At 44.9% G+C, this 27,955-nt stretch overlaps 1 protein-coding gene across 1 annotated transcript in view; it reads left to right on the top strand.

Moving 5' to 3' along the window:
• The window catches only part of HCN4 (hyperpolarization activated cyclic nucleotide gated potassium channel 4), a 202,495-nt gene extending 176,340 nt beyond the window's left edge, over positions 1–26,155 (top strand). The window contains exon 8 of the mRNA XM_088446221.1: positions 21,721–26,155. Within this exon, the coding sequence (XP_088302347.1) occupies positions 21,721–22,808 (1,088 nt within the window). The 3' untranslated portion in view covers positions 22,809–26,155. The remainder of the gene's footprint in view (positions 1–21,720) is intronic.
• Positions 26,156–27,955: the final 1,800 nt, after the last annotated feature.

The following is a 27,955-nucleotide window of genomic DNA, read 5'->3' on the forward strand; positions in this document are numbered from 1 at the left end:
ATAATTTTAGGGATACCGTACCTGCATACAAATTCCTGAACTATTTTCTTGGCAGTAAACGCAGCAGTATTAGTGGCAGCTGGGTAGGCCTCAACCCAGTTAGAAAATACGTCTGTGCACACTAATACATACTTAAGGTTCCTGCAGGGTGGTAATTGGATGAAATCAATTTGTATCACCTGGAAAGGTCCATCAGTCAGTGGAATGTGGGACGGTTTGGTAGGGATCGCTTTCCCTATGTTCTTTCTCAAGCAGGTCAGACAGGACATTGCTATCTTTTCTGCTTGTGAAGAAAAACCTGGTGCGCACCAGTATGCCCTCAACAACTTGCACATACCCTGTTTACCCAGATGAGTCACCCGTGTGCTGCCTTAGCCAGGCTGGGGTAATATGCCTTGGGGGCTACTGGCTTACCATATCCGTCCCTCCAGAGCCCAGAGGACTCTTACCCACATCCCTTGGACTTCCAAATGGATTTTTCCTGAATTGAACACAAATTTTGCATCTCAATTAATTTCAGCATATCAATTGTTTGAAATTACATAATTGTTTCAGTTGGAGAAAACATTTTTAACCCTGCTGCCCATTTTGCAGCTTCATCAGCTCTGTTGTTGCCCAGTGACACCGGGTCATCCTCACATGTCTGGGCTTTGCATTTAATTACTGCCACCGCTTTGGGCAGTTGCATTGCTTCTAAAAGATGTTTTATGTGTTGGGAATGTGCAACTGGTGTGCCTTCTGCTGTCATAAAATTTCTCAGACGCCATAGAGCCCCGAAATCATGCACCACCCCGAACACATACCTCGAGTCAGTGTAAATGTTAGCAGATTTGCCTGCTGCCAGTTCACACGCTCTAGTTAGTGCTACTAACTCTGCCACCTGGGCTGAGTGAGGAGGATCAAGAGGTTTAGCTTCTATGATGTCTGTGTCATTTACAACAGCATAACCTGTACATAATTCACCTGTGTCTGTTTGTCTATGACAACTCCCATCCGTATAAAATGTTACATCCACATTCTCTAAAGGTGTGTCATGTATGTCAGGTCTAGCAGTAAAGGTCTGATTCAGATATGTCATACAATCGTGCGTATCATTATGTTTGCCGAACTCACCTCCCGCCAGCAACTCCTCTCCTTCCACCCTTTGTACATCATGTTGTATATATGGTAGGTATGTTGCTGGATTCAGCGTACTGCAAACTATTTGCAGGAGCAATTAGAGCTAGTTCCCATTTGGTGAACCTAGCCGAGGAGACGTGTCTGGTTTGAGCTGAGTTCAACAGAGCAGATACAGCATGGGGAGTGTAGACAATCATATCATGGCTCAATACTACGTCCTCACTTTTACTCACCAATAGAGCGGTAGCTGCTACACTTCTCAAACAGGTGGGGAGTGATCTTGCCACAGTGTCCAATTGGGCACCGTAGTATGCTACAGGCCTACTGGCATCACCATGTTTTTGTGTAAGGACACCTGCAGCACAACCATCGGCTTCCGTACAATACAAATCAAAAGGTTTTTCATAATCAGGTATTCCCAATGCAGGAGCTCTTGTCAGACTATCCTTAAGATTAAGGAAAGCCTGCTCTGATTGCTCTGTGTGTATGACACGATCGGGCTTTGAGGAAGAAACTAATTCCTGTAAAGGTAAGGGCCAAAATAGAAAAACCTGGGATCCACATTCTACAGTATCCACACATTCCCAAGAAGGTATGAATTTGCTGTTGATTCTGCGGCAGTGCCATGTTTTGTATGGCCTGGATTCTATCTGTTGTAAGATGTCGTAACCCCTGGGTTAGTCAGTGTCCCAAATATTTTACTCTGGATTGGCACGGCTGTAGTTTGTCCTTAGCAACCTTGTGTCCTGTTTGTGAGAGATGAAGTAACAAAAGTTTAGTATCATTCAAACATGACATAAACAAGTCAGAACATAGCAATAAATTGTCACATATTGAATTAGAACAGATCCATTGGCAGGTTGAAAAGATTGTAAACAGTTGTGCAATGCCTGGGAGAAGATACTGGGGCTGTCTATGAAACCTTGGGGTAACCGTGTCCATGTGTATTGTAAACCTCTGTATGTAAATGTGAATAGATACTGACAGTCAGGATGGAGAGGCACAGAGAAGAAAGCAGAACAGAGGTCAATGACAGTGAAATGGGTTGCATTTGGTGGGATCTGCATCAAAATGACAGCTGGATTTGGCACTACAGGGAATTGGCTCTCTACTACCTTATTAACACCTCTAAGGTCTTATACCAGCCTATAACCCCTCCCACCACTCTTCTTCACCGGGAAGATGGGACTGTTGGCTACACTAGCTGTACAAACTAAAATTCCCTGTTGCAATAATCGCTCAATTATTGGAAAAACCCCTAATTCTACCTCCTGTTTTAGTGGGTACTGGGGAATTTTTGGAGCTTGCTTTCCGCTTTTTAAATTTACCATTACTGGGCTTACGTTTGCCATTAATCCAGTGTCCTGTCCATCTTTAGTCCAAAAGGAATCTGGAATTAGGGACAACATTTCATCTACCTGTGATGGAGTTTCATTTAAAACTGTAGAGTGATACATTATCCTTTGAGGAGTGTCTAACATATCCCGCACCTCGTATACCATTCTCTCTGGGATATCTAAAAATGCACCATCAGGGGTGCAATATATAACACATCCCATCTTACATAACAAGTCTCTGCCCAGTAGGTTAGTAGGAGCCGCAGCAGCCAGGAGAAAAGAATGCCTGGTATGCAACGGCCCAGTAGTAACCTCTGTGGACTTTGTTAAAGGATAATGTTCCACTTTACCTGTTACACCCATTGTTGGTACTGTCTCATTGGTCACCTGTAAATTAACGGGAGATTTTATCACTGACCTGGTCGCCCCTGTGTCTACAAGAAAAGGATATTCAGTACCAGCTACATCAACCATCATGACCGGTTCTTCCCTAGTACTTCCCGCTAACCTGACTATCTGTAGACTACAGGTATGACCTGACCCCTAGCGTTGGCTACCATTCTCTAATAAAGCATTTACGGCCACAATTGGAGCTGGTGCCTGCTGGACACTTGCTGGCTTCTGTGCATATCCCTTATGGGGATATCCAGGTCTTCCCTGATGTGGGGTCCCTACTCTTTTTACTGTACAGTTTCTACTTAAGTGTCCTGGTTGTTTACAGTTAAAACATGTTCGTGTATCGGGTGAACACGTGGTGTTGTGAGGTTTGCGCAGAGGGTAAAGGTGGTGGATATGGGTAAGGATAGGGAGAGTAAGGGTATTGTGGGGGATAAGAAGTTGGTGGGTAGCATGGGACCTGTGGTTGCATCGGGTTAGTGGGATAGAGTTGTGTTTGTTGTTGCATAGGGTTAGTGAGAGCACATACTTGTTCAGAAGTGAGTGTGTGTGCAAGTGCAAGTGTGTCTGTTGGCTTGGATGTTACCGTCATTCCTTCCAGAGCTTGTATACTGACAGCCATTAGTTTTTCGCTCTGGGCTTCTCTCTTCTTGGAGATGTTTTTATCATGTTCGATGGAGGTTTCTTTGAGGGTATCTATTGTGAGTCCCCGCCAGCCAGGCTGTGAGGTCTGAACCCGAGTTTTTAAACTCTCTTTCAGACCGTCCACAAGAATCGTGACTATCATTCCCCTGTGGTGAGTGCTATCTTTAATATCCTCTATCCCAGTGTACTGGGTGATAGCCTGAAGAGCCCGGTCACAATAATCTTCTGCAGATTCACTCTCCTTCTGCTTAATGGTGAAAATGTTGTTCCAGTTAACTACTACTGGAAAATATATACCCAATTGAGTTACAATGCGGGAAATGTTACCTTGGTTTACTTGGTCTGTTAAGGGAACGTCACCATCCAATTCACAATCCGTGATAAATTTTGTGACGTCGGTATTGCGTGGTAGACAGGCCCTTAACACCACATGCCAATCTTTGTTAGTGGGTTCATGTGAACTACCCAAATTTCTCAAAAATCTTTGACATTTGGCTAATTCCTTTTTGGGATCGGGGAAATCATTTATGATGGAATTTAGTTCTGCTCTTGTCCAAGGACAATGCATTACTACTTCCCTCGTAGGCACTATACCGTTTGCATCTGCATTTCCATTTGGAACAGTTATTGTCCGAATGGGATGCAGACCGGTAGCGCTGCTACCTTTGACTTGATTACCTGGCTGAGGGTTTAGTCTGCTGCTGCTGCTACGTATAGTATGAACAACTTCCTCTATGGGTGCAGAGGGCATTAACACTTCCCTTGCTGTTACCGAAGGAGATGGCGGCACCACTCGTGATTTGTGGTGATGCAGCATCTATCATCTGCACAGCATGGGAAATGGCAGACATTACAATAGGCTCATCATCCACATCATGAACATTTTCTTTATAGTTGCTTAAGAGAGGGTACAAGTTGCTTGTTACATTTTTATGGGTATTTTTGGTAACTGTACTTGCACCTCCATCCACATAAGGTGGGGGAGGTGAGCGTGAACTGCTGGCAATACTCTCCACGATGCTACCTTGCCGCACGGACGCGCAATTTTGCGACTCACCCATATTGCAATTTAGCGCTGCGGATGTATATTCTGGCAATGTGCTCACGACGCTAGTTTGCGTCGTTTGCACATTTTTAAGCCACGCATCCCCTTCATGCTGCCACAGTTTTAAACATTCAAAATATTTAACCTTTTTCTCTCGGGAGCGCATCAGACCAATTCTGGGAAACGGTCTAACACTCTTCCTCGTCATATTAAACCATAAATCACAATACCTTATTGCATAAGTACCGTACTTAGTATGCATAATACGACGGGCCGATCCGATCGGCGCCTCCATTAGCAGCACATCATTGTCTAACATCTCTACTGTTTGCGTGGCTCCCATTCTGAGACAACTCCTACGCTTTTCAATAAAGATTTAAACTGGTGAAAGACAATCTAGATACTTTCACTTACCTGTGGACGATTTAAGTCGGCGGCGCCCACACACCTGGACAAGATTTGAAAAAGGCAACTTCCACACCCGGATAAGATTTAGTAAGGCAACTTCCACACCTACTGGAGTTTATATGTCGGCCACTCCCATGCACCTCTCTACAACAAAGACAACATGTACACCTTCTACTGTGTATAGAACGGTAAAGCTACTTACCGAGCGGCTAGACTAACCCTTGCACCTAGCCCTTAAGGATCATACGATACCCTTAACTTTGTTCAACAAATATTCACTGTTACACACTTTTTTTCCTGCGCAAAAAAATAAACGTAAGCCAGATATTGGTAACAATTGAAAAAGGTAAACCTCAACGGCTTTGTTAAAACACGTGGCAGCAGAACCGGAAGTGCGTATACTCTAGTGTGTGACCAGCCGCATACACAATAATGCGACTATCACACAACCGTATAATGACTTTTTAGCTGCGTACACAAAAGTGCGTCTTTGCTATGCGCAAACCTGTGACTTAGCCGTGTACTCAGTACTGCGGCACCCCTTTAAACATAAGGTTCTATCAACAGAGGAAAACAAACTTTTTCCTCTCTTGTCCCTGGATTCTAGTCAGCTTCCTTGATTCACATGGAGACTGATAGCGATCTTTCAGCACAAAGCAGTCATACAATAAATAAAGACTCAGACCTGGAATCTGTGGTTCCAAAGCACAAGTGTTATTCAAGTAAAAGTTCAGACAGTTACACGCAATTGATCCAGACACAATTTAGGCGCAAAAGGAATTATACAGACCCAAATACAGTATACATACGCAGCGCTTCCGGACCCGAAGATAGGCATCAGCAAGAGACCCCTCGTCATTCAGCACGAAGACTAAGAACTCAGCGTTTGAGCACACATATTTATACCCCCCCAGAATAGACAGGACAATAGAGACGTTTGTTGCTGATGTCATTGGTTCCAGGGGAGAAGCATCTGTTACAGAGCATTTAACAGGCTGGTTCAAATAGACTCTCCCTGCCTCTAACAGCTGGGGGTCTTTCCCTTCCCGCCCCCTGTAACATCCTAACAGTTGTTCATGAAATATACATTTTGTTGCTTGTAGTCTCTGTGGTCCATAAGTTGAGAATGCATGATGTGATCTTCACACCGATTGTACCGGAATTCTGTTGAAAGAGTATGCATCAGTACGAAACCAAACACGACTTTCCTAGTATATATAAAACCTTAGTTATCAAATATCTTTATTTCTCAGCATTTAAACTAACGGAACCAACTTAAATCATATACTTTAAAGCTTATTAAACCTTATGTGTAAATATGTAATGTGTGAGTATTCAGGGTTTGATATAAGGACGCTAGTTAACTTGGGGCAGATGCGTGCGCATAAAGCTAATAAAACAGCGGTTTCATACAAAGTCCTATGCATTCGCTAATATGCGACTAGTTAACAGCGCAATTGTGCGTATTAATGTGTGTATGAGAAATGGTGAAAGATGCAATCGCATGGTGTTAATAGTATTATCGCCACATGTACTAAAATGTGAGTTTATCTAAAATGGCGCTTAGGCGGCCATTCGCAAAATGGCGTCTTGCAATCTCATTTTCAAGATGGCATCTTGCGGTCAGTCGCAAGATGGCGTTGCCGCGATTAAATTTTAAACTGAACTTGTCTCAGCCAATTATTCCGCTTCGACAGTTACATAGTAGTAGAATCTCTTCCGCAGCTGGCGGCTGGCCCCCCTTGTCCTCCTTTGCGCATGCGCAGTGAAAACAGGGTGGAGTGACGCTGAAGATCCGTCGAGGCGGGCGCCATCTTGAAGAGTGGAGCAGACTGGGCTGTGATGGACCGGTGTTCTGGTGGTAAATGCAGATTATTTGTTGCTGTGCATCATTGTGGAATGTGGAGCATACCATTAGGGGTCGGTGAGTGGGTCAGGTGTACATGTGGGCCTGGGAGGAGCCTGCTTGTGGATCATATTGTTAATGTGGGGGGTCCAGGGGGGTCTGATAGACATGTGGGACTGGAAGAGCCTGCTTATGGAGCATATTATTATTGTGGGGGTTCCGGCGCACATGTGGGACTGGGGGGAGTCTGCTCGTGGACCATATTATCATTGTGGGGGGATCCAGGGGGGGAGTTAGTATTATTCTTAAACCGCCTTCCCCCCCCCCCCTACCCTTAAAAGTAAAGTCTAGATCTGCCACTGGGCTCAGTGGAAAAGGGTCCTTGAAAGTTAATCCGGGCATTCAATCCATGCAGCTACCAGGGTTGGACCCAGGATGGACCTGGGTAATGGCACAGTGTAAATGGCGTGACCTGGGTTATCCGACCCGGTCCATGCCTAAAATGAGCTGATTGGTGGCCATGGAGCAGTCACCTCCCACTTTTTATGACCTCACAAGTTTAGCAGGGGAGACCCGGGTTCAGTGTGAATGGGGCTGACCCAGAAATAACTCAGATCGAAGGTGCAGTGTGATACTGCTTTTTCATCTAAGTCCAGGGTGACCCGAGATTTGGAACACTGGGCCTGATTCAGGCCCGGTTGAGGTGAAAATATGCTTATGACCGCATACGCAATGTAACTGCAGCACAATAAGTAGATACCCAACACTACATAATGCCGCCTATTTCCCTTCACTTACGTTCTTGCAAGACGGCGAAAACATCGGTAACATCGAGAACAATCGGACCCACACGCACAAGTTGTGGTTGACTTGACCCTACTGCAGACATTGCTAATGGTTGTGTGTGTAACTAGACATTAGGATGCGTATGCCGTCGCTGGGGCCTAATTATGCACGCCCCTGAAACAGCGTCTAAACGCCCAGGTACGCCTGCGTTTCTCTGACCTCTCCCCGTCACCACCCTCAAAAGGTCACTTCCTGACAATCACTGTATGAAGTCTTTGTGAGCTTTCTGCGGTCAATTCCCGAATGCAGCCTTGCGACCAGGTCTGAATCAGGCCCACAGTTCCAAAATGGGTCAGACACTGGACATACCCCTTTTCCAATATGGCGCCGATCCGGGTTATTCCCAGGTTGGCGCCGTTCACACTGCACATGGGTGCAGTGGAACACTTCTCCCAGGCGCTTGGAGATTACATCTTCTACAAAAACACAGAGAGGACTCCGCACAGGATTACATAGATTATATAAGATTCAAGAGACCAACATATATATCAATAAGTTAGGGGAAAAAAACATCCCTATCCCATAACTCGGTAGGTGGTGCTCCCCTAGAGTAAAGCAATATGTAACTGACAAAAATTCACCTATATAGTAGGATAACAGAAAGAAACTCCTTGATGGGGGCACTCTTAGTAAAAAATAGTTCTCAAAATACATTAATACATAACTTTTATTTTCTATGCACTTAAAAAGACCAACAAAAGACAAAAAACACAGACCACAACACATACATTATAAAATAATCAGCACCACTGTATTGTGTACCATATATAAATGCAGCACAGAAGATAGCAGAGGAAGAGAAAGGCAAAATGTTAGATATGCTTGTCACAGTAAATAATGAAATGTAGCAATATGAGCTATCCGTGTGTACAAGCTATATCAATAGCCGACGTCTGATATTTTAACACTTAATTCCAAATGTAAAACCTTATACAGATAATTGTTACATCATTTATTTAATACATCCTAGCTACCGTATATACTCGAGTATAAGACGAGTTTTTCAGCACATTTTTTGTGCTGAAAAAGCACCCCCTCGGCTTATACTCGAGTCATGCCCGCATGGTACGCCGCTGAGTAGCGTACCATGTGGGCCGCGGTGCAGACTGTGTCACTGTGACACAGCCTGCACCGCGTGTGTAGCGCTGACCGGACGGAGTTCGGTCAGCACTACACACTGCTAAACACACAGCCGCCGGAGCCAGCAGCTATGTGTTTGGTGTAATCAGCAGCCGCTGAGAGTCTGTCAGACTCTCAGCGGCTACTGCTGCTCCCACTGCGGGAGCCATCTACCGGCTCCCGCAGTGGGTAATGGGAGAGACGTCGTCATGACGACGTCTCTCCCATTATGCAAAGCGGCGGAGGAGCCTGTAGCAGCATCGGGACCAGGAGCGGGGTTACAGGTAAGTGTTTTTTTTTTTTTACATTTCTTTCTACTGGGGGGGTACTACCAGGGGGCGATATCGCTACTCGGGGCACTACCAGAGGGGGGGATTAATAATGGGGGAACTACCAGGGGGGGATGTTGCTACTGGGGGCACTACCAGGGAGGGGGGGAATACTGGGGGCACTACCAGGGGGGATGTTGCTACTGGGGGCACTACCAGGGGGGGGATTAATATTGGTGGCACTACCAGGGGGGATGTTGCTACTGGGGGCACTACCAGGGGGGATTAATACTGGGGGCACTACCAGGGGGGGATGTTGCTACTGGGGGCACTACCAGGGGGGGTTAATACTGGGGGCACTACCAGGGGGGGATATTGCTACTGGGGGCACTACCAGGGGGGGGATTAATATTGGGGGCACTACCAGGGGGGATGTTGCTACTGGGGGCACTACCAGGGGGGGGATTAATATTGGGGGCACTACCAGGGGGGATGTTGCTACTGGGGGCACTACCAGGGGGGGGATTAATACTGGGGGCACTACCAGGGGGGGATTACTACTGGGGACAGTACCAGAGGGGGGATTACTACCAGTAGCTGCTGCATTTCCCACCCTAGGCTTATACTCGAGTCAATAAGTTTTCCCAGTTTTTTGTGGTAAAATTAGGTACCTCGGCTTATATTCGGTTCGACTTATACTCGAGTATATACGGTATATGGTTTGCAGTTCTAGTACCTGGGTGTTGTTATTATGCTTAGTGCACCAGACAGATTCAATCAAGAGTGATATCCCCACTTGCTGATCCTGTATGTAATAAACATTTCAGTGACTCTATATAATAGCCCAATCCTATTGTTTCTCTGAACAGAGCACATACACTTCTCCTCACAATGCATAAATCAAGCAATTTATTTGTATATTTGACATGCAAATGCTGTATTGCCTAAATACACATTAATGTACCTGTTTTTATTAAATTTTTATAGGCATCATTATAAAGCCTACACCAATTGGATGCATTTGCACACATCGTCTTGCTTCTTATTAGCTATTCAATTACTTGGGCTGCGTTGATAGTGCTTCTTCGTCAGTTTCTAAAGCCACCACTAATACCCATTTTCCACCAATAACTCGGGTCTGACCTGCGTTTTCGGACATGGTTTCAACTTTCAACCCAGGTTAGACCCCATTCATATCCATTTTACACCAGAGCTAAAACCCGGGTTATTGCAGGGTTAACTGGGGTTGCTTCTAGGTGTAAAATGGGCAAGGGTTGGATTCCTGGGTCGAGTGACCCAGCAATCCAACCCAGGTAACTTGTAGGGTTCAACACGGAAACGACCCGTGAAACCTTGCAGTGTAAACTGATAACCCATGTCGTCCGACCGGGGTCCCGTTTACAGCATGGGGATTTCCTGGTTTCTCAGGAGATGATGTAAAGGGGGCGTGGCCTAGTGCAGCAAAGCCTCACCCCTTGTGTCCTAATCTTGGGGGGTGTGACCGCATGTTCTTGGAACACAGTGAGCTTACCCAGCACTCCGGCAGCCCCCCTCCCTATTAAATCACAGCAGCCCAGCACATACTGCTGTGTGGTGGCCTGAAGTGGGACACTGCTCACGGCTGCTGAGCAGCAGCTGCAGCAGTCTCCTATGCCTGTGGAGGAGAGCTACCAAACTGATTGCGCCCCCCGCGCGGCTTTGCAAAAATATTTTTGTTTTAAAAAATCCTAAGGGGACGTGGCCAGGCCTCCCTCGATTAGGCCATGCTCCCTTCACCCAGGCGTCCTCTCTTTGCCCCTGAAACCATCCCTGAGCAGCTCTGCTATTTTGGTGTCACCCCCTCAGATGGTGTCACCTGGTGCGGCCTGCACTCCCCTAGTGTCGTCAGTGATGAGAGTGTTGTTCTAAGCGACCTCTGTGCTAGAAGAGATGTGGTATTTAGCAGATCAAATATTCTTTCATACACACTGTCAGTAGGCATACACTTGGACACTCTTTAGGTGCATACACACGTAATGATTTTTTGAATGATTTAACTATAACGACGTCATTATCGTTCAATCGTTGAAAAAATCGTTCAGTTTCCTGTAACAGAGGGCCTGATTAAGACCCGATCACAAGCGATGTGCGCTCGCAGCCGGGTCGATAGTGGGCCAGTGTGTATGCGCACGAAGGCGCCGGCTCCGTCGTGCGCATGCGTGAGACCCGGATAGCGACGGGCACTCCGTCGCTCCGGGTCTCACAACAAAGTTAGAGCTGAAATCTCTCTGGGGCTTGCGGCAACGAGACCCTACCACAAGGGTCTCTTCGCAAGCCCGATGGTCTTGACCATCGCGACCATCTTCCTAGCCGCTCGCTATAGCTGTGGGTGGCCACCCACAGCTATGCGAGCGGCCAGGAGGCCTTTCTAAAAAAAAAATAGCCCGGCCCTGATTCAGAATGAGCGCTCTGTCAGAGCGTCCGGCTCTGAATCAGGCCAGAATACATAACAGTAACAGAGTGATAAGACATTTAGCAACAGCACCACCTGCCATCTCCAGTGTCACTGACAGGGCCGTTGAGAGTTTGGCCGGGCGGGTGTAATGGAGGGGGCGTGGCCTAATCGTGTGAGGTGTGGCCATGTCCCCTTGAAAAAAAAAAGAAATAAGCATCACTTTATCACCAGCCCGGTGCTAAGCAAGGGGGGGCGCGATCAGTGTGATCGCTCCCCCCCACAGCCCCAGGAGACTGCTCCGGCTGCTGCAGCAGCCACGAGCAGTCTCAAACAGCAGCCCAGCACAAGCTGTGTGCTGAGCTGCTGTGAGGGAGGGGGAGGGCGATGCCAGGCCCCTCTAGCAACCCCGGACCCGCGTAAACTGTACCCGCCCCCCCCCCTCTCGGCACCCATGGTCACTGAAACAACACTATAAGGTCCAAGGGGTCTATTTACTAAGCCTAGATGGAGATAAAGTCGACAGAGATAAGGTACCAGCCAACCAGCTAATTTTTTAAGCACAGCCTGTGACCTGACAGGATCTGATTGGCTGGTTCCTTATAGCCGTCAACTTTACCTCCATCCAAGGCTTAGTAAATAGACCCCCAAGTCTGTTGTAATATCCCAACACCCCTTCTCAACAGATGAGACTTAATACAGATGTGCCCTGCTACATCTATCCTCAATAAGCCAGCAGCACGACATGCCTGGTCTGAGTGAGCCACCAGGTTCTGTGCAACTCTTTTTTTTGACGAAAATGCTCCTAAAGTGCAATTCAACTAGGATGCACCAGGAGACTGTGCTGATTCATTTGATATGCACACAGATATACAAGTATCACATTTAAAATTAAACAGCACAGTCTCCTGGTGCGTCATAGTCACATCGCATTGTGACATACGCATTTTTGGCAAAAAGAAGATGCAAAAAGACAACTGGCACTAGCAGAGTCTCACGGGACCTGGTGTGCGAAGAGGGGCTGTGTGTAGTAACTGCAGCAAAGATATGTGAGGACACATCTGTACATAGGGGCGGTTTGGGATGGAAAACCAGCCAAGGAAATTTCTGGCAGCAGCCCTAATGGGGGCAGGGTCTGTGGTGGGGGACGGGACACTCACTTCTCAGAAGCAGATTTTTCAATATTGAGACTGCCAATGCTTATTTTTCTGGAATCTGATGGTACTGAGGGCCTGATTCAGACCCGGACGCTATTTGCTGCCGCTCGCTGGCTAAAAGGGGCCGGCTATTTAAATCATGTGCTCGCACTGCGTCGCGTAAAGCCGCCCACAAAGTAATAGCGAGTGGCCGCACTATGCGCTCGCATCTGTATAAAGACGCCCCTTTGCCACTCGCAACACACGTCATCTCCGGCAGTTGTAGGATTAATCGGGAACATCGAGAGCCATCGGAGCTGCTCGCAGTGCTTGTGGTAGCCTTTTCCTACCACAACATTGCGAGCAGTTCTGGCTAAAATACAACCCAGTCACGTGTGTAATAACGCTACTTTGCTAATTATGCAATGACTGGTTCGCGCACATGCATTGCGACCTATATGCATGCGCAGATTGCGAAAAATCGTTCAATGTGAGCGCAGCATAGCGTCTGGGTCTGAATCAGGCCCTGGTTTCCTTATGTTTGTGATTAGCCAATAAAATCTTCTTTCATACACTACCAATAGGCACACACTGGAAAACTCTTTGTGTTAAAACTATTTATAATAATAAACTGGTTTGGTTTAACAGCATACAGACATGACAGGTATACACATGAATAACTTCATTACTTCACTCCATCATATTCTGGATAGGGATGGCCATCGGCTATCAATGATTCAAAATCATCAATGGTTTATGGCCGATGTCGAATGCTTTTACCATCGATGGCAGAGAACCATATGGTTTTCTGCCATTAATGATGGGTGTGGTGATGATGACAATTTTTTTTTATTGTGCCCACCCCACAACACTCACTATTCACTACAAGTCCTGCTGTGCTGCGTGCTGACAGTCACGGGCCACGGCAGCAGAGCCAGCGGCAGCTGCTGCAGCGCAGGCATGCTGAGGGCTGTCTGACATCTGCTGTCAGTCAGTACTCAGCAGTCCCTTCCTTCACCACCCACTGTATTTCTCTTCATAAACAGGGAAGGCGGCTTCTTGCGTCTTGCCCTGCCGATGTGGGCGTGTGTCAGCTCTGTCTCTGCGCTGAGCTGAGTGAAATTAAAAAAAGAGGAACGTAAAGAAAATTAAAAAAAACAACCACTGCTGTTGCAGGTGAACCGAGGTCCATCCCATCCTCCTCAGCAGTGCAAATAGTAACAGCCAACTGCTGTGTCGAGGGAGCCACACAAAGACTCTTCTGCTCATGCACAGCTATTCGATAGAATAGTTTCTAACCATCGATGGTTCCTGCTAAAACAACCATCAATGGCAACCATCAATGGGTCAGGTACTGATGGCCAGCCCTAATTCTGGACAATTTCTGTAATAACAGAGGGCCTGATTCAGACCCGGTCGCAAGCACTGAGCGCTCACACTGGGTCAATGTTTACCCACTGGGCATGTGCACAACGGAGCCGACTCCGTCGTGCGCATGCGCGAGACCCGGCTAGCGATGGGTGCTCCGTCGCTCCGGGTCTCGCACCAAAGGGGGCGAGCTGTCGATGGTGAGTGACAGCTCGCCCCGTTTGGTAGGCGTGGCCGGGGGTGGCTTCACAAACGGAGGCGTTCCCAAGCGAATGCCTGCCATTTGTGGGCGGCCCCACTGACATCACCAGTGATGTCAGTGGGAGATCTTCCGGCTCTATTAGAGCCGAAAGCTCTCCGGGGCTTGCGGCCACGAGACCCTACCACAAGGGTCTCGTCGCTAGCCCGATGGTCTTGACCATCGCGACCATCAACCTGGCCGCTCGGTATAGCTGTGGGTGGTCACTCAAGGCTATGCGAGCGGCCAGGAGGCCGCTCCAAAAAAAAAAAACCGCCCTGATTAAGAGCGAGCGCTCTTCAGAGCGTCCGTCTCTGAATCAGGCCCAGAGTACATAACAGTAACACAGGGAGATAACACAACGTGATGCGGTCAGAATCCCGACTGCTAGGATTCCGGTGGTCAGAATGCCGACGCCAGAATCCCAACAATTATCAGAATCTTGGCACTTCCGTCCCGACTGCTGGGATTCCAATGGTAAGTACTGGTGCTAGAGGGAGGGTTAGGGAAAGGGGTTATGCACTAGGGGGAGGGGTACGTTTAGGTTGTGGGGGGGAGGTTAGGTTTAGGCACTAGGGGAGGGAGGGTTAGGGTTACTTTTCTGGGGGCATCGGGATTCTTAGTGCCGGCATCCCGTATCCAACCCTAACACAACACATTTAGCAACAGCACCACCTGCTGTCTCTTCAGTGCAATCACTAAAACAACACTATTAAACCTCAGTCTGTTGTAATATCCCAACACCCTGATCATGCCACCTTGGTCCTTGCACAATGCCTGGGAGGGGTGTGAACTATGTGTTGGGGTGCTGCTGCACAAATCAGATGTGTTTGTTCCCTTTAATGTAAGTGGACACTTATTTGTTCCCCTACTAATACCGCATTCAAATTTAGCAGGCTTCTTGTGCAGTCAACATTCAAATTTGTACTGTTGTTTGGACTTCTGTTGACTGAGGTAATTTGCTCAATGTGTTTATTTGTTGTTGTGTGCATATGTTGCCACATTTACATTTTTTTTTAAATTAAATTATTTAGGATCATTTGGGTATATAACAATCCATTTGCGTCCTGTGTAATTCTGTTAATACATTGGAGACCTCCACCATAGGATCTGTTCTGGGGGTTTAGTAGATACAGTGGATAATGTTGCTGGAGTATTCAATTATTATCAAGAATTAAATGAAATATCACCATCAGCATGTGCTGTATCCTTGGTTTCTGTTGGTGTAAAATTATTATGAATTAATTTAATATAAAAAAAGAAAACTTTTTTCGTTTTTTGAGGGGGGCATAGTTATTATTTTTATTTTATTACATTTTTGTAAAAAGTGCTTATGAGTGCCAAATAAACAAAATACAGGTTTACACAATAGAATAAGTGCTGGTCTGATTCATAGGTGGACTGTAACTGCACGCAATTCTGATGATTTAGTGTTAGTGCGCATGCATGCACAAAAAGTTCACAAAACTCCTATGCCCCATGCGTAACCCGGGTCCGCCGCCCTCCCCCTCCTCACCTGTCAGCAGCAGCCTGTATCTCCCCACATTGTTATGTGCTGGGCTGGGCTACAGTAGGACCAGTGAGGTTGCGCCACAATCAGTGGCAGTCTCCTCTGGCTGTACAGGGGAAAGCTATCACACAGCTATCTGATCCCCCCTGCCCCCCTTGGATTAGACCCTGGCTGAGGGGCACATTCCCCCCTGTGAAGCGCAGCAAATACTATTTTTTATTTATTTATCTTTTGTAAGGAGGCCACGCCCCCCAAAAGTACCAGGGCCTGGAAACGCTTTCTATGGCCCTGACCAGCAGTGCTTTGGCTACCTGCTCATATTCCAGATATTCTGACTGATGGGGATTCAGCACTTGATTTTGAGGCAGCACCATGTGTGTGTAGGAGCTTCTGCCTTACCCATCTTGGAAAAGCACCCATCCCCCAAGCCCCATCCCATTCACAACCTGCACGACTGGGGACAGTAGCTGGTGTTTGTGCCGTACAGATGTTTTGAAAGCATGTGTCCCTAATATTTGCTCATAAAAGCTAACAATGGGCCTGATTCACTACCGTATGCAACTGTGAATATGCACACAATCAGCTGATTATTTCGCACTGCACATGCGTCAAAGCCGCAGTGCGTGTGCGCAAACGCTCCACTGCGATCGGGACTGCGATCACAGTGGCTACGCAGACCCATTGCAGAGTGATTGACAGGAAGTACTGTTTGTGGGTGGTGACAGGGGGGGGGGGAAGATTCTGGACACGCAGGTATGCCAGTGCGTTTGCATGGGCATGCATAAATTATCCACTGTGATGCCATAAGCAGCCTGAAGTCTCATAGCGTGCGCTGAAGTCAGCAATTCCTGAGTAAAGTCAGAGCTTGTACAAGTGCGCGTGAGGCTACAATGGTACCAATGTGTTCACAGTCTTGCTAAACATTATGGATGTGTGTAAGGTAAAGTGGGTGTCCTTATGTTGTGCTGCAGCGGCATAGCGATTTCAGTGAATTAGCATACTATCGCAAGAAAGATAGTTAAAAAACCTTCGCTACACAAGTATAAATATTATGGATGGTTTTAAATTATATATATATATATATATATATATTTATTCCATTATCAGATAAAATGCACACTAAAAAGAATGCACTCAGTGCATACTAGAGTAAAATTTCAACATTAATATATAGACATAAGCAGATAAAATAAAAAATGCATAAAATGCAGATTTATGTAAATGCAGTTCAGCTCCCAAATGACTTATACTGGGGTTAGGACTCCCTCCTGTATGTCCAAATGATTAGATTGAGCAGCAAAAAGATTACCAGTCTGTGGAGTAAGTTCTTAGAGTTCCTTTTAGCATCCACCATGCAGTAGTTTAAGGTTGTGAGATGTTAACAACCCAGAGTTCTTGAATGCCGCAATCCTTCTTATACCTCTTTTCCACCAAAAACCCAGGTCCGACCTGGGTTTTTGGACACGGTTCCAACCCTGGTCAGACCCAGGTCAGACCCATTTACACTGCACCTTTGATCTGGGTTACTCCCAGGTCAGCCCTGTTCACACTGAACTCAGGTCTGCCCTGCTAAACCTGTGAGGTCATAAAAAGTGGGAGGTGAATGCTCCACAACCACCAATCCGCTCATTTTAGGCATGATCCAGATCAGATAACCTGGGTTGCACCGTTTACACTGCACCATTACCTGGGTCCATCCTGGGTCCAACCCTGGTAGCTACCTGGGTTGGATTGCAGGGTCACTTGACCCAGGTTATTTTTCAGGGACCCTTTTACACTGAGCTGCGACCCGGGTAAACCCAGCAAAAACCCAGGTTTTTGCTCTGGTGTAAAAGGGGTATTAGAGGGGTCTTGTAAAACAGTCCAAAGTGCATCCAGTGAGTCTTGGGAGATGTAGAATAAAGCTATCAACGTGTTTCTAGGTGTATCATGTATGTGTCACTGGTAAAACTTAAATACCAACTTGTTAATTGGAAATTACAGACACGTGATTAATTAATACACAATAGAAAAACGTCCATCAAAACTGTTTTAAAATATTATCTAGGCAATCTTACTTACTCCTAAATATTTGTACATCTATTTCTTAACAGATAATAGTGAGAAAGAGATTTACTTATAAAGTTAAAGGGTTCAATTAAGCAATAGATTGTAGTCTCCCATTGTTAGAGCCCCGATCACATGGTTAGTCTAGTCACGTGATCTAATTCCCACCAATAGTGTTCAGAGTATATTCCTCATTCCGATTACGTGATTAATCCGATCATATGGTGTATTTTCAGCACCAATAGAATCAAAGGAAGGGGAACACTCCGATCACGTGAATCTATCCGCTTTATAAGCTATAGTTTGTATCAATGAAGCTCAGGATACAGTAACAATAAACGCTCCTCTTAACTGTAACACTTCCCAATGAGGCTGCAAATACAGTAATAAATTCCTTTAGTAACCAATAGTGGTAACATCCTTGACATCTGCAGAGAGACTACCATTTCTCTGTCATCATCGCAGGGAATGCTCTTATTTGCAGGGCCAGATTAACAATGGGGCGGATGGAGCTACAGCTCCAGGCCTCCAGATAATAATAGGCCCATCAACATGACAGCATGATTACCAGCTGCCTAACTAGCCATACATTTTAAGTATTTCAATAGTTTTTTTTAGTCCCCCGACCAAAAAATAAATTATGCAATTTTTCAATTTCTGTGTAGTTAGGGAAACATAGGCCCTGATTCAGAGCCGGACGCTCTGACAGAGCGCTCGCTCTGAATCAGGGCCGGGCATTTTTTTTTTTCAGAACGGCCTCCTGGCCGCTCACATAGCTGTGGGTGACCACCCACAGCTATAGCAAGCGGCCATGATGATGGTCGCGATGGTCAAGACCATCGTGACCATTGGGCTTGCGACGAGACCCTTGTGGTTGGGTCTCGTTGCCGCAAGCCTCAGAGAGCTTTCGGCTCTAACAGAGCCAAAAGCTCTCCCACTGACATCACTTGTGATGTCAGTGGGGCCGGCCCCAGACGGTAGGCGTTCCCATGGGAACGCCTCTGTCTGGGCAGCCACGCCCCCGCCCCGCCCACCAAAGAGGGCGTGCTGTCACTCAACATCGACAGCACACCCCCTTTGGTACGAGACCCGGAGCGACGGATTGCACGTCGCTATCCGGGTCTCGTGCATGCGCACGACGGAGCCGGCTCCGTCGTGCGCATGAGCACTGGCCTACCATCGACCCGGCTGCGAGCGCACAGTGCTTGCGACCAGGTCTGAATCAGGCCCATAGTGTAGGGGTGTACCCACCAAGGTGACTCTGAACACACTCACACAGCACCGATCACAGCTCTTCCCCTTCTCAGTATAGGCCTTTGAACATTTTAATCCGGCCCTGCTTATTTGGACAAAAGTTTACATTCTTCTTAACGATAACACTTCCCAAATGTAATGCAGCTCCCAATCCCTGAAGAATATCATTATAATCCTACAAAATGAAATTTGATATTCTAACCCTATTCACACCACATTGCATAAATGCACTTTAGTCGTTTATTCTAGATATTCACATTTATTAGGATTGTTTTTAATGACCTGTTCTTTATGAAAGTAACTGTCGGTCTCGATAGTAAAAGATCTCTTAGTATATTTACTGCTTCAGAATGCTATAGTTACGCGATATAATGTCTCTAACTTCCCGAAAGCTATTATTATATTTGCACACAAAGGTCATATCCCTATTGCTATCTTGTTCTGTATTATCAGAAGTAGCTTTAGGACAGAGAAGGTTTGATTGATCAATCTGGAGAACCTCAGTATAGGCTTTGTCTAGTATATTATCTGGGTATCTCCTCCATTTAAAAGTTTTAACATATCTCTAGCTTGTATGGAAAAAAGGTCAACTGTAGTACAGTTGTGCTGAAAGCACATAAGTTGACCCTTTGGTATGTTCCGTTTCCAAGGAGCAAAATGGATGCTCCTATAGTGTAGATAGACATTGGTGTTGACCGATTTCATAAAGTTAAAAGTGATAATTCTGTCACTCTGGCCCTCGAGGCTCACATCCAGAAAATTGACCTTACTAGAATTGTAAGTAAAGGAAAAATGAAGATTATATAAATTTTTGTTCAGAGACGTGATAAAAGAAGTGGCAGAAGAAAGATCCCCATGCCAAATAATAAAAGATAGTCTATGTAACGGCCAGAGAAGACCAGGGGCCTGATTCAGACCCGCTCGCTGCCACAGGCAGCTCGCAGGGTCTGTGGGCGTTTTTTTTTTGTGTGTGTGTCCAGGCTGCTCGCAAAGCTGTGGGTTTCCACCCACAGCTTGTGTGGACAGGCTGGAGCCCTTCGCGATTATCACGTCCATTGGGCTTGCGACGAGACCCTGGGGTAGGGTCTCGGCTGCAGCAAGCCTGAGTGGACTCCCTGCTGTAATAGAGCAGGAAGTCCACTACTGACATCACTGACATCCTAAGGGAATGCTTGCGTTTGTGTAGCCACCCCCCCTACCCGCCTACAAAACGGGGCGAGCTGTCACTCACCATCGACAGCCGCCCCGTCTTGTAGCGAGCTCCGTAGCGACTGAAGTTCAGTGGCTCGACGGGGCTCGCGCGTGCGCATGCTGGATGTGGCGCATGCGCAGAGGCCAAACATTGAGCCGCTTGTGAGCGCTGTACGCTCTGAATCAGGCCCATGGTACGCAGCCCATCTGCTCCCCCACACATGGGTGTCCTCAAAGTCCACCATGTATAGGTTAGCATAACTGGGCGCAAACCTGGTCTCCATGGCCGTTCCGATCACCTGTACGAGACCCGGAGCTGCTATGATGTCACATTAAAGCTACCCCACAGTGGGTGCTTGGTTTATTTGATACCGAAGTCTCTGAGTGCCGCCTTCATTCATTTTTTGTATAAGCAAGCACAAAAAAACGCACAACACCAAATTATATATATTAGGTGCCAGGCCAATGTAATCAATATACAGAACCGTCCACTTGCAAAGTAATCCACCAGGGGCTCAAACAGAGACGAGGCCAGCACTCACAGTCCTTTAAGATCACCAATAATTTAATCCAATAGTGTAGATCATAGCAGCACTGGTACAAATAATAAGGGCATCATCAGCATATCATACATATCTTAAGTATTGGCATAAGCTGGGCTCCATCCCCAATCTTAAGGGACTGTGAGTGCTGGCCTCCTCTCTGTTTGAGCCCCTGGTGGATTACTCTGCAAGTGGACGGTTCTGTATATATATATATATATATATATATATATATATATATATATATATTTATTATAGAAGGTATCATGTATCTCCACAAAATACACTTGATACTGATGGTTTTACAAGGGTATACATTAAAAGTTACATTTTAATAGAGACAATCATATCACATCATTTCTATATGTGAATTAAACATACCAAAAGAGTGCCCCCACTAAGGAATTTATTTCTTCTGCCTGTGCAGAAATCTATTATATTTGATCCTTTTCAAATTCCACAGGTCGCATTGCACTTTTGCAATGCTGCTGTAAGTACAGGCCCCCTGTGGACCGTGCCGCGCCGGGCGTGGTTAGCTGTTGTGTATTGTACTTAAGTTCTGTTACTCTGTTATTTTGCAATATTTTTATGTGTATCCCTTTGTGCTGCAAACATTGTGTGAATCTACAGTATATAAATGAAAGGTAGCAATAATATTCTTTTTTAGACATTTTTATTGTAGACAGAAGGAGAGGCAAATATCAACCAATGAATAAACAAGCAGAATACATTATTTAGCAGGATACATTATGGCTCTAAAAATGGCACAGGAGAGTAGCTTGCAGTGGGGTAAATAACTGTGTTAAGTCAAATTTAATTCCTATAATATGGGAGCTTTGACCTACCTATCTTAAATCTAGGGAGCATTGCACTTTTCTGCTGTGATTTTCCATACTGCCTGGAAAAAAAAAGTAATTTGTTAATGATTTCACAATTACTTATAAACTATAAGCATTTTTTTTGTTTTGTTTTAGGTAAAAAGAACTCTCTCCTGCTACATAAGGTGCAGCACGACCTCCGTTCTGGGGTGCTAAACTTCCAAGAAAATGAGATAATCCAGCAGATTGTTCAACATGATCGTGAGATGGCCCAGGGGCCGCGTTGCACACATCCTGATGGAGATTCTGTACCAACTCCTCCAACTCCTGTAATATGGACACCATTGGTCCAGGCACCTTTACAGGCTGCAGCTGCCACCACATCAGTTGCTATCCCCTTAACCCACCAGCGCCTGCCAGTCAACATCTTCCGCCCTCCACATTCAGCATTAGGTATAACAGCACGTGGGTACCAACAGCTGCAGAGACAGCCTTTTGCCTCAAACCTAATAGGAGCAGAGGGACCGTTGTCGCAGCAGTCTTCTTTCCATGTACACCAGCTGGCAGGCTTTTCTGCAGCAGCCTGTGTGAGTCCGAAGCCACCATCTACTGTGCACTGTTTCGACAAGGTTGCTACACAACAGCTGCTCCCAACCTGCTCTACTCCAGCTGCTTTTGACACATTACAGTGGTGTCCAAAACCAGCACTATCATCTAGTCAACCAAGACTATCACAATCTGACCAGCAACTCCCACCTCCCTCTTCCGGACAATATCAAGGCCTAAAATCCCATTCACCAGGGCAGCCTTCACCTGGAGTTTCAGAGCCACTATGGGTGTTACCACCTCCATTACAGAGATCTGACTCTCCTGGGAGTTCACCCTTGGCGCTCAGTCCAGGCCCAGTTCGGACCACTCAGGTGTGTGGTTCTTCACAATCTCTTCTCCTTCCTCATACAGTGCATATTTCCTCCCACCCCAGCAGCTGCACATCTCTACCCCTTAGCCGACTTAGGCAAGATGGTCGGCCTATTTCGGTGTCTCAGCCTTCCTTGCCTCAGCCAGCACCAAGCTCACCCCACTTTCCTCAGCAATTCACCCCAGACTTTACCTTACTTCCCAGAGGAGGAAGCCCAGATTTGACAAGCCAAACCACTTTGTCACAGAAAGAGTTTGTATTTGGAACACCTGGTGCTGCTGGAGAGGACCTGCCATTCTACTCAAAACTCCCTAGTAACTTATGACCTTGTTCATTGCTAAAGATCTGCATAATTAAGGACATGCATCCATTAAGAGATTTTTCAGAGTACTTGCTGAGGTTACATAGTTTAAATAAAGGTAAAGGATGTATTTTTTTGGCCATCAGATTATGGGCCTGATTCAGCGGTCAATGCATTGTCGATGTTAGATGCAGTGGAGCTTTTTTTGGCTTATTGCGCCTGTGCCAAAGTCGCACTGCACACGCTCTGTGATGGGTTGGAGATGGCGATCACACTGAGGATTTTTTTGCAAAGTGAGTGACAGGTAGTCAGCATTTGTGGGAGGTAACAGGGGATGGCTACAAAAACACAGGCATGTCGGGACCATTCTCAGAGTGTGCCCTAGTAAACCTCTATGAGATAGGTGTATTTATAATGGATGCATGGTGCAATGCAACATGGGACCCTGAGTGAGCCCCACATTGCATACCCTGCATCCATATCATACTTACCTTGTGCCAGCAAGCGGGTCCCTCCTCCTCTGCGGCACCATCTTCCCAGTGAAACCTTTGAGAAGATGGCATAGCACAGTGAAAGCAAAGACTCTGGCACTGTGCAGGAGCCTTTGCTCACTTGTGCGATTGCGCCATCTTCCCGATAACACTTGGAAGATGGCGCCACAGAGGAGGAGGGACCCATTATCCACCTGGCGCAAAAGGTAAGAAGTTTGGCTGAGAAAGAGGGGGGTGCTCAGAGGAGGGGGCCCCCTTGTGCATTACTACACTCCTGCTCTGCAAATTCGTATGCAGCTGCAGAGGCATCTTAGGAGAGACGAACATTCTGATACAGCATAGGGTTGTTCGATGTGTGACCATTGTTCCAGGTGTTTAATCTTTTGTACGCAAGCGGTGGATGTGAGAAGCCGGAGGTGGGAGTATCTGTGCACAAGACATCAGCTGAATAATTAGCATATTTTCACAGCACCACGGAATTGCAGTTGCGGCTGGGTTTGCGCGCACTTCTGAATCAGGCCCTATATGACATAGGTCATAAACTAGGTGGAGTTTGTAAGTCACCTTTTAACACAAATGGTGAAATGAATGCAAATGGTTCAGATATAACCCAAATAAAAGGAAGCGATATAGCTTTAGATATTAGTTTACTCAGGTCTTTGCAGTGCTGATAGGAAACAGTAGTTTAACATGAGCCTACCAAAATATAAATCATCTTTTATATCCTGGAAAAGAAAAAGGAAGACTAAGAAGTGCTATAGTACATCTATTTAAGTGAGCCGATGCTTCTCTAACAGGCATCACATCACTAATGATTCCCCTAGTTACAGGTTCTCACCTTTCAGGCAAAGAACAAAGAGACAATTCATCACATAGCGTTGCAGATCTCTTAGCAATGAATAAGGATGAAAGGCAGTGCAAGGTGTATTGGCTGACAGTAGAAGTCCCTGACACATAGAAGCCAAGTGTCCTCTTCTATCATGGCAGGAACTAACTGTCCCCTTGCAATAAGGCACTGGCATTGTCTGGACTCCACTTTATCACAAGTGTTCTGCTTCTCCTTAAATGATTATAATGTGCTAAAGACAATTGGATAGAGTCCCTTAGTTGCAGAAAGGCTATAACTTAGAAATCCCTTTACGGAGCTAATAATTTCTTTAGTACTTGTCACTTGAGTTTGAAAGCACATGATATATTAGGATACACTTTCATTGCACCCAGTATGTGTGTGTGTGCAGTTAACTAGAGGGACATTAAGGCAAGTACCCTACTGCTTGCCTGCATAAGCAATATTATGTAACATTTATTGTCCTTGTGCCTTCGCTTCCCTGTTGGAGTCAATAGAACAGGTATGACCCATAGGGGCCCCATACTGTCTACTACGAAGAGGCGTCTGTGACATGGGGCATGCCATAACTGCAGCCTCATGCCGATTTCTAAATCTGTGCTTTCCTTGTTGCAATAAGGCACTGCCTTGGCATGGGTTGTGCAATGCAGACACTCATATTGGAGAGTGCCTTATTGCTGCTGAATTGCAGATCAGTGGTGTGATATGTATCCAGCTAGCATTTTGCTTTATTCCTGCGTGTACAGGCACTCTGACTGTCATTGAGAGATGCTCCTATGTAATTCAGGGAGCAAGCTGACTGGACTAGACTTGCCATGCTGGAGCCATTACTTTCTGTTACATTAATATGGAATTCAGAAGAGTTCAGTCTTACGTACTCCTTTTCTGCCAGAAGTGTGTGGCTTATTCTCAGATGTATATTAGATTTGTATACTGAACCCATAAACCCATAGATGCTTTGGACAGCACTTAGGAATCTATGCTCATCACTCACTACAGCCCATGTAAATTGCGGGGCAGGAGTATCCACTCTCTAATCATTTTTCTCCATTATCATTTACCTCTATGCGATCACTTACTAATCTTCAATGCTCATGTCCTTGCAAACACTCTCTCTTCTTCCTTTCGCCATCCCACCATGTACTAACTATATTATTCACCACCTTTTCCACTCATCAGGTTTCTTTAGCTTAATCTTGTGTGACTTTTCTTTCTCCACTCTAAAACATAGTCCCAAAAACCCCTCTTGTCTGCCCCCTTTCCATTCCTATAAACCCAATCTTCAAATATTTCCCCCTCTGTTGTCACCAACATTCTCCCATGGTTTATCAAACCTCCACTGATGATGTTTTTCCCCCAGCACTAATCTCCAATGCCTCCCCTCCATCACATCAGCCCAGATATAAGAAAATGCAGTACAATAAAGCCAGCATATTTTACTATACCAGTACTTAGCCATTCTCCTAACTTTGCAAAGCTCAAAATTCATCATCAAGACATTATCAAAAGAAATAGCTTAAAGAAACAATATAGATCTATTCTGTTTTGTGGCAATAAGACGTATTCCAGTATAAATGTGAAGAATGGAACTCCTTGTTTCCAATTATAATTAACCACCACCTAAAAACCATTGATGACCAATTAGTTGCGTACCCTTCTGGCAGTAAAAGGTTTGAAAGGGGTCTAAGTTTAAAACATATTAAAAAAATATATATATGTTTGTTAGTAATTACTACCAGAAATTTTAGCCAGGAGGTAGCTCTTTAAAAAATATTTTTATTTTATATATATATATATATATATATATATATATATATATATATATATATATATACATACACATGTATACATATATCCCATCACTACTTGTGTATTAGCCAAAATCCGGTTTTAAAAAGGTTTCCATTTTTTTTTTGGGGGGGGGGTTTGTAAGTAAAAAAAAATAATAATAATAATTAAAAAAAAAGCCTTTAAAGAAAAATTTTAATATATATATATCTATACACAATTTCAATAAATTTTCATAAATAAAATGTGTGGAAAATGTTTTATTTTGTAGAAATATGAACAGGCAGCTTCTGTTTTTTATGGCTATTAGAAGTCACCAGCAAGGTTACTGACAGTTGAAAACCTTTAATAACTACTTTATTTATTTATTACCAGTTATTTATATAGTGCACACATATTCTACAGGGCTTTACAGAGAATATTTGGCCATTCATCATAGTCCCTGCCCCAGTGGAGCTTACAATCTATGTTTCCTACCACATGTACACACATACACACTAGAGTTAAGTTTTTGTTGGGAACCAATTAACCTACCAGTACATAGGAAACCAGAGTGCCTGGAGGAAACCTACACAAACAGCAGTTGATACCTTATATGCACATCAATGTAGATACAAACACTATCAGTGATACATACGATGCATATGTAAGCTTGCACAAACAAGTGCAGAATCATGTATGGTGTGTGGCAGGTCACAAGCGGTGAATTATTCTCTTTATCAGGCTACGTGCTATTGGGTTTTTTTTTTCGCAATAAGGCACTGCTTTGTCATGGACTGTGCAATACAGACACTATAGGGGGAATTCAATTAGCCAAGATAAGCCTCTTTTTTTGCGAAAAAAGGCTTATCGTGCAAATTTATAACTATTGCGCAACCCTATCAGCCACAGGTATCGTGGGTGCGTACTTTGACATGTAGTTTTTCGGAATTAATTTTCACAACCTCCTTAGCAGGTGAAAAGTTGGGGAAAATCCTATTTCAAGGAAAAAATGTAGGAACTTGGTTCAGAACCACTAGGACACCCTCCGTAATGACTAATCAGGTAAAAAATATTTTTATTTAGCTTAATTTGGCCAATAATTATGTCATTTTTGGGGTGAAAAAGTGCAAAGTGCAGGAAAATGGGGTAATTGATGTGGGATAGGTACAATATATGGGAGTGCTATATGAATGGGACAGTTGTTTTTAAGATTGCAGGTGGGTGGTAGAGGCGTATTTTGAAGGTTTTTAAAAGTGTCTTTAAATGACACAATATTTACTTATAAGCATTTTTATGCACTCCCAATTTACAAAGAACATTTATTTTGCAAAAAAACATTTGCTTTCTATCATTACTTGACTGTTTTAGAAATACGCATATAACAGCCATTTGATACATTTTAAGAACCCCAAATACTTTTATTAGGGCCACTAATACACTTCTATATTTTTATTATATATCACTTTGCCTTATTTTTGGGTACAAGCAGATTTCCCCATTTTCACCTATACTTATCGTGAGTAAAACCAGAAAGAAGTTTAGCGTGAATGACGCATTGCGACTTTCAGAAATTAATTGTGTGAAAAATGGGAGCACGCATGGATGCAATAAGCAAAATTCACATGCAAATAGTGCGAAAACTTTATACTGTGCTAGTGATGATCTGAAACATCTATAGATCAATTAGATTTGAAATAAATAACTGGAGAGTTCACAAGAATGGATGAGGAGATGATATAAGCTTAAAAACAAATTATTATTACTAACAAAATACAATAATACAATTACACTAAATGAATGCAAGACAGATTGAGTCTTCACACGTATAATGAGGTCACAATGTTACTTTGGATACTAACAGATGACTGAACCAAGAAAGTGTGTTTTTATGCACTGATAAACTGAATGATCTCTTGCAAAGTCAGCAGTATATACAGTAAAGTGCCTTGTTGGTAAATCAGGGTTTAATCCTGAAGACATGTCATGTGGAACAATGATGTTAGTATGCAGGCAACACAGAACTAAATTGCAATTTGCAAGCAGCATTAATTGGTTGAAGTTCT

Source organism: Taudactylus pleione, unplaced genomic scaffold, assembly GCF_031769625.1.
Source record: "Taudactylus pleione unplaced genomic scaffold, aTauple2 ptg000019l, whole genome shotgun sequence".
Classification (NCBI taxonomy): Eukaryota; Metazoa; Chordata; class Amphibia; order Anura; family Myobatrachidae; genus Taudactylus; species Taudactylus pleione.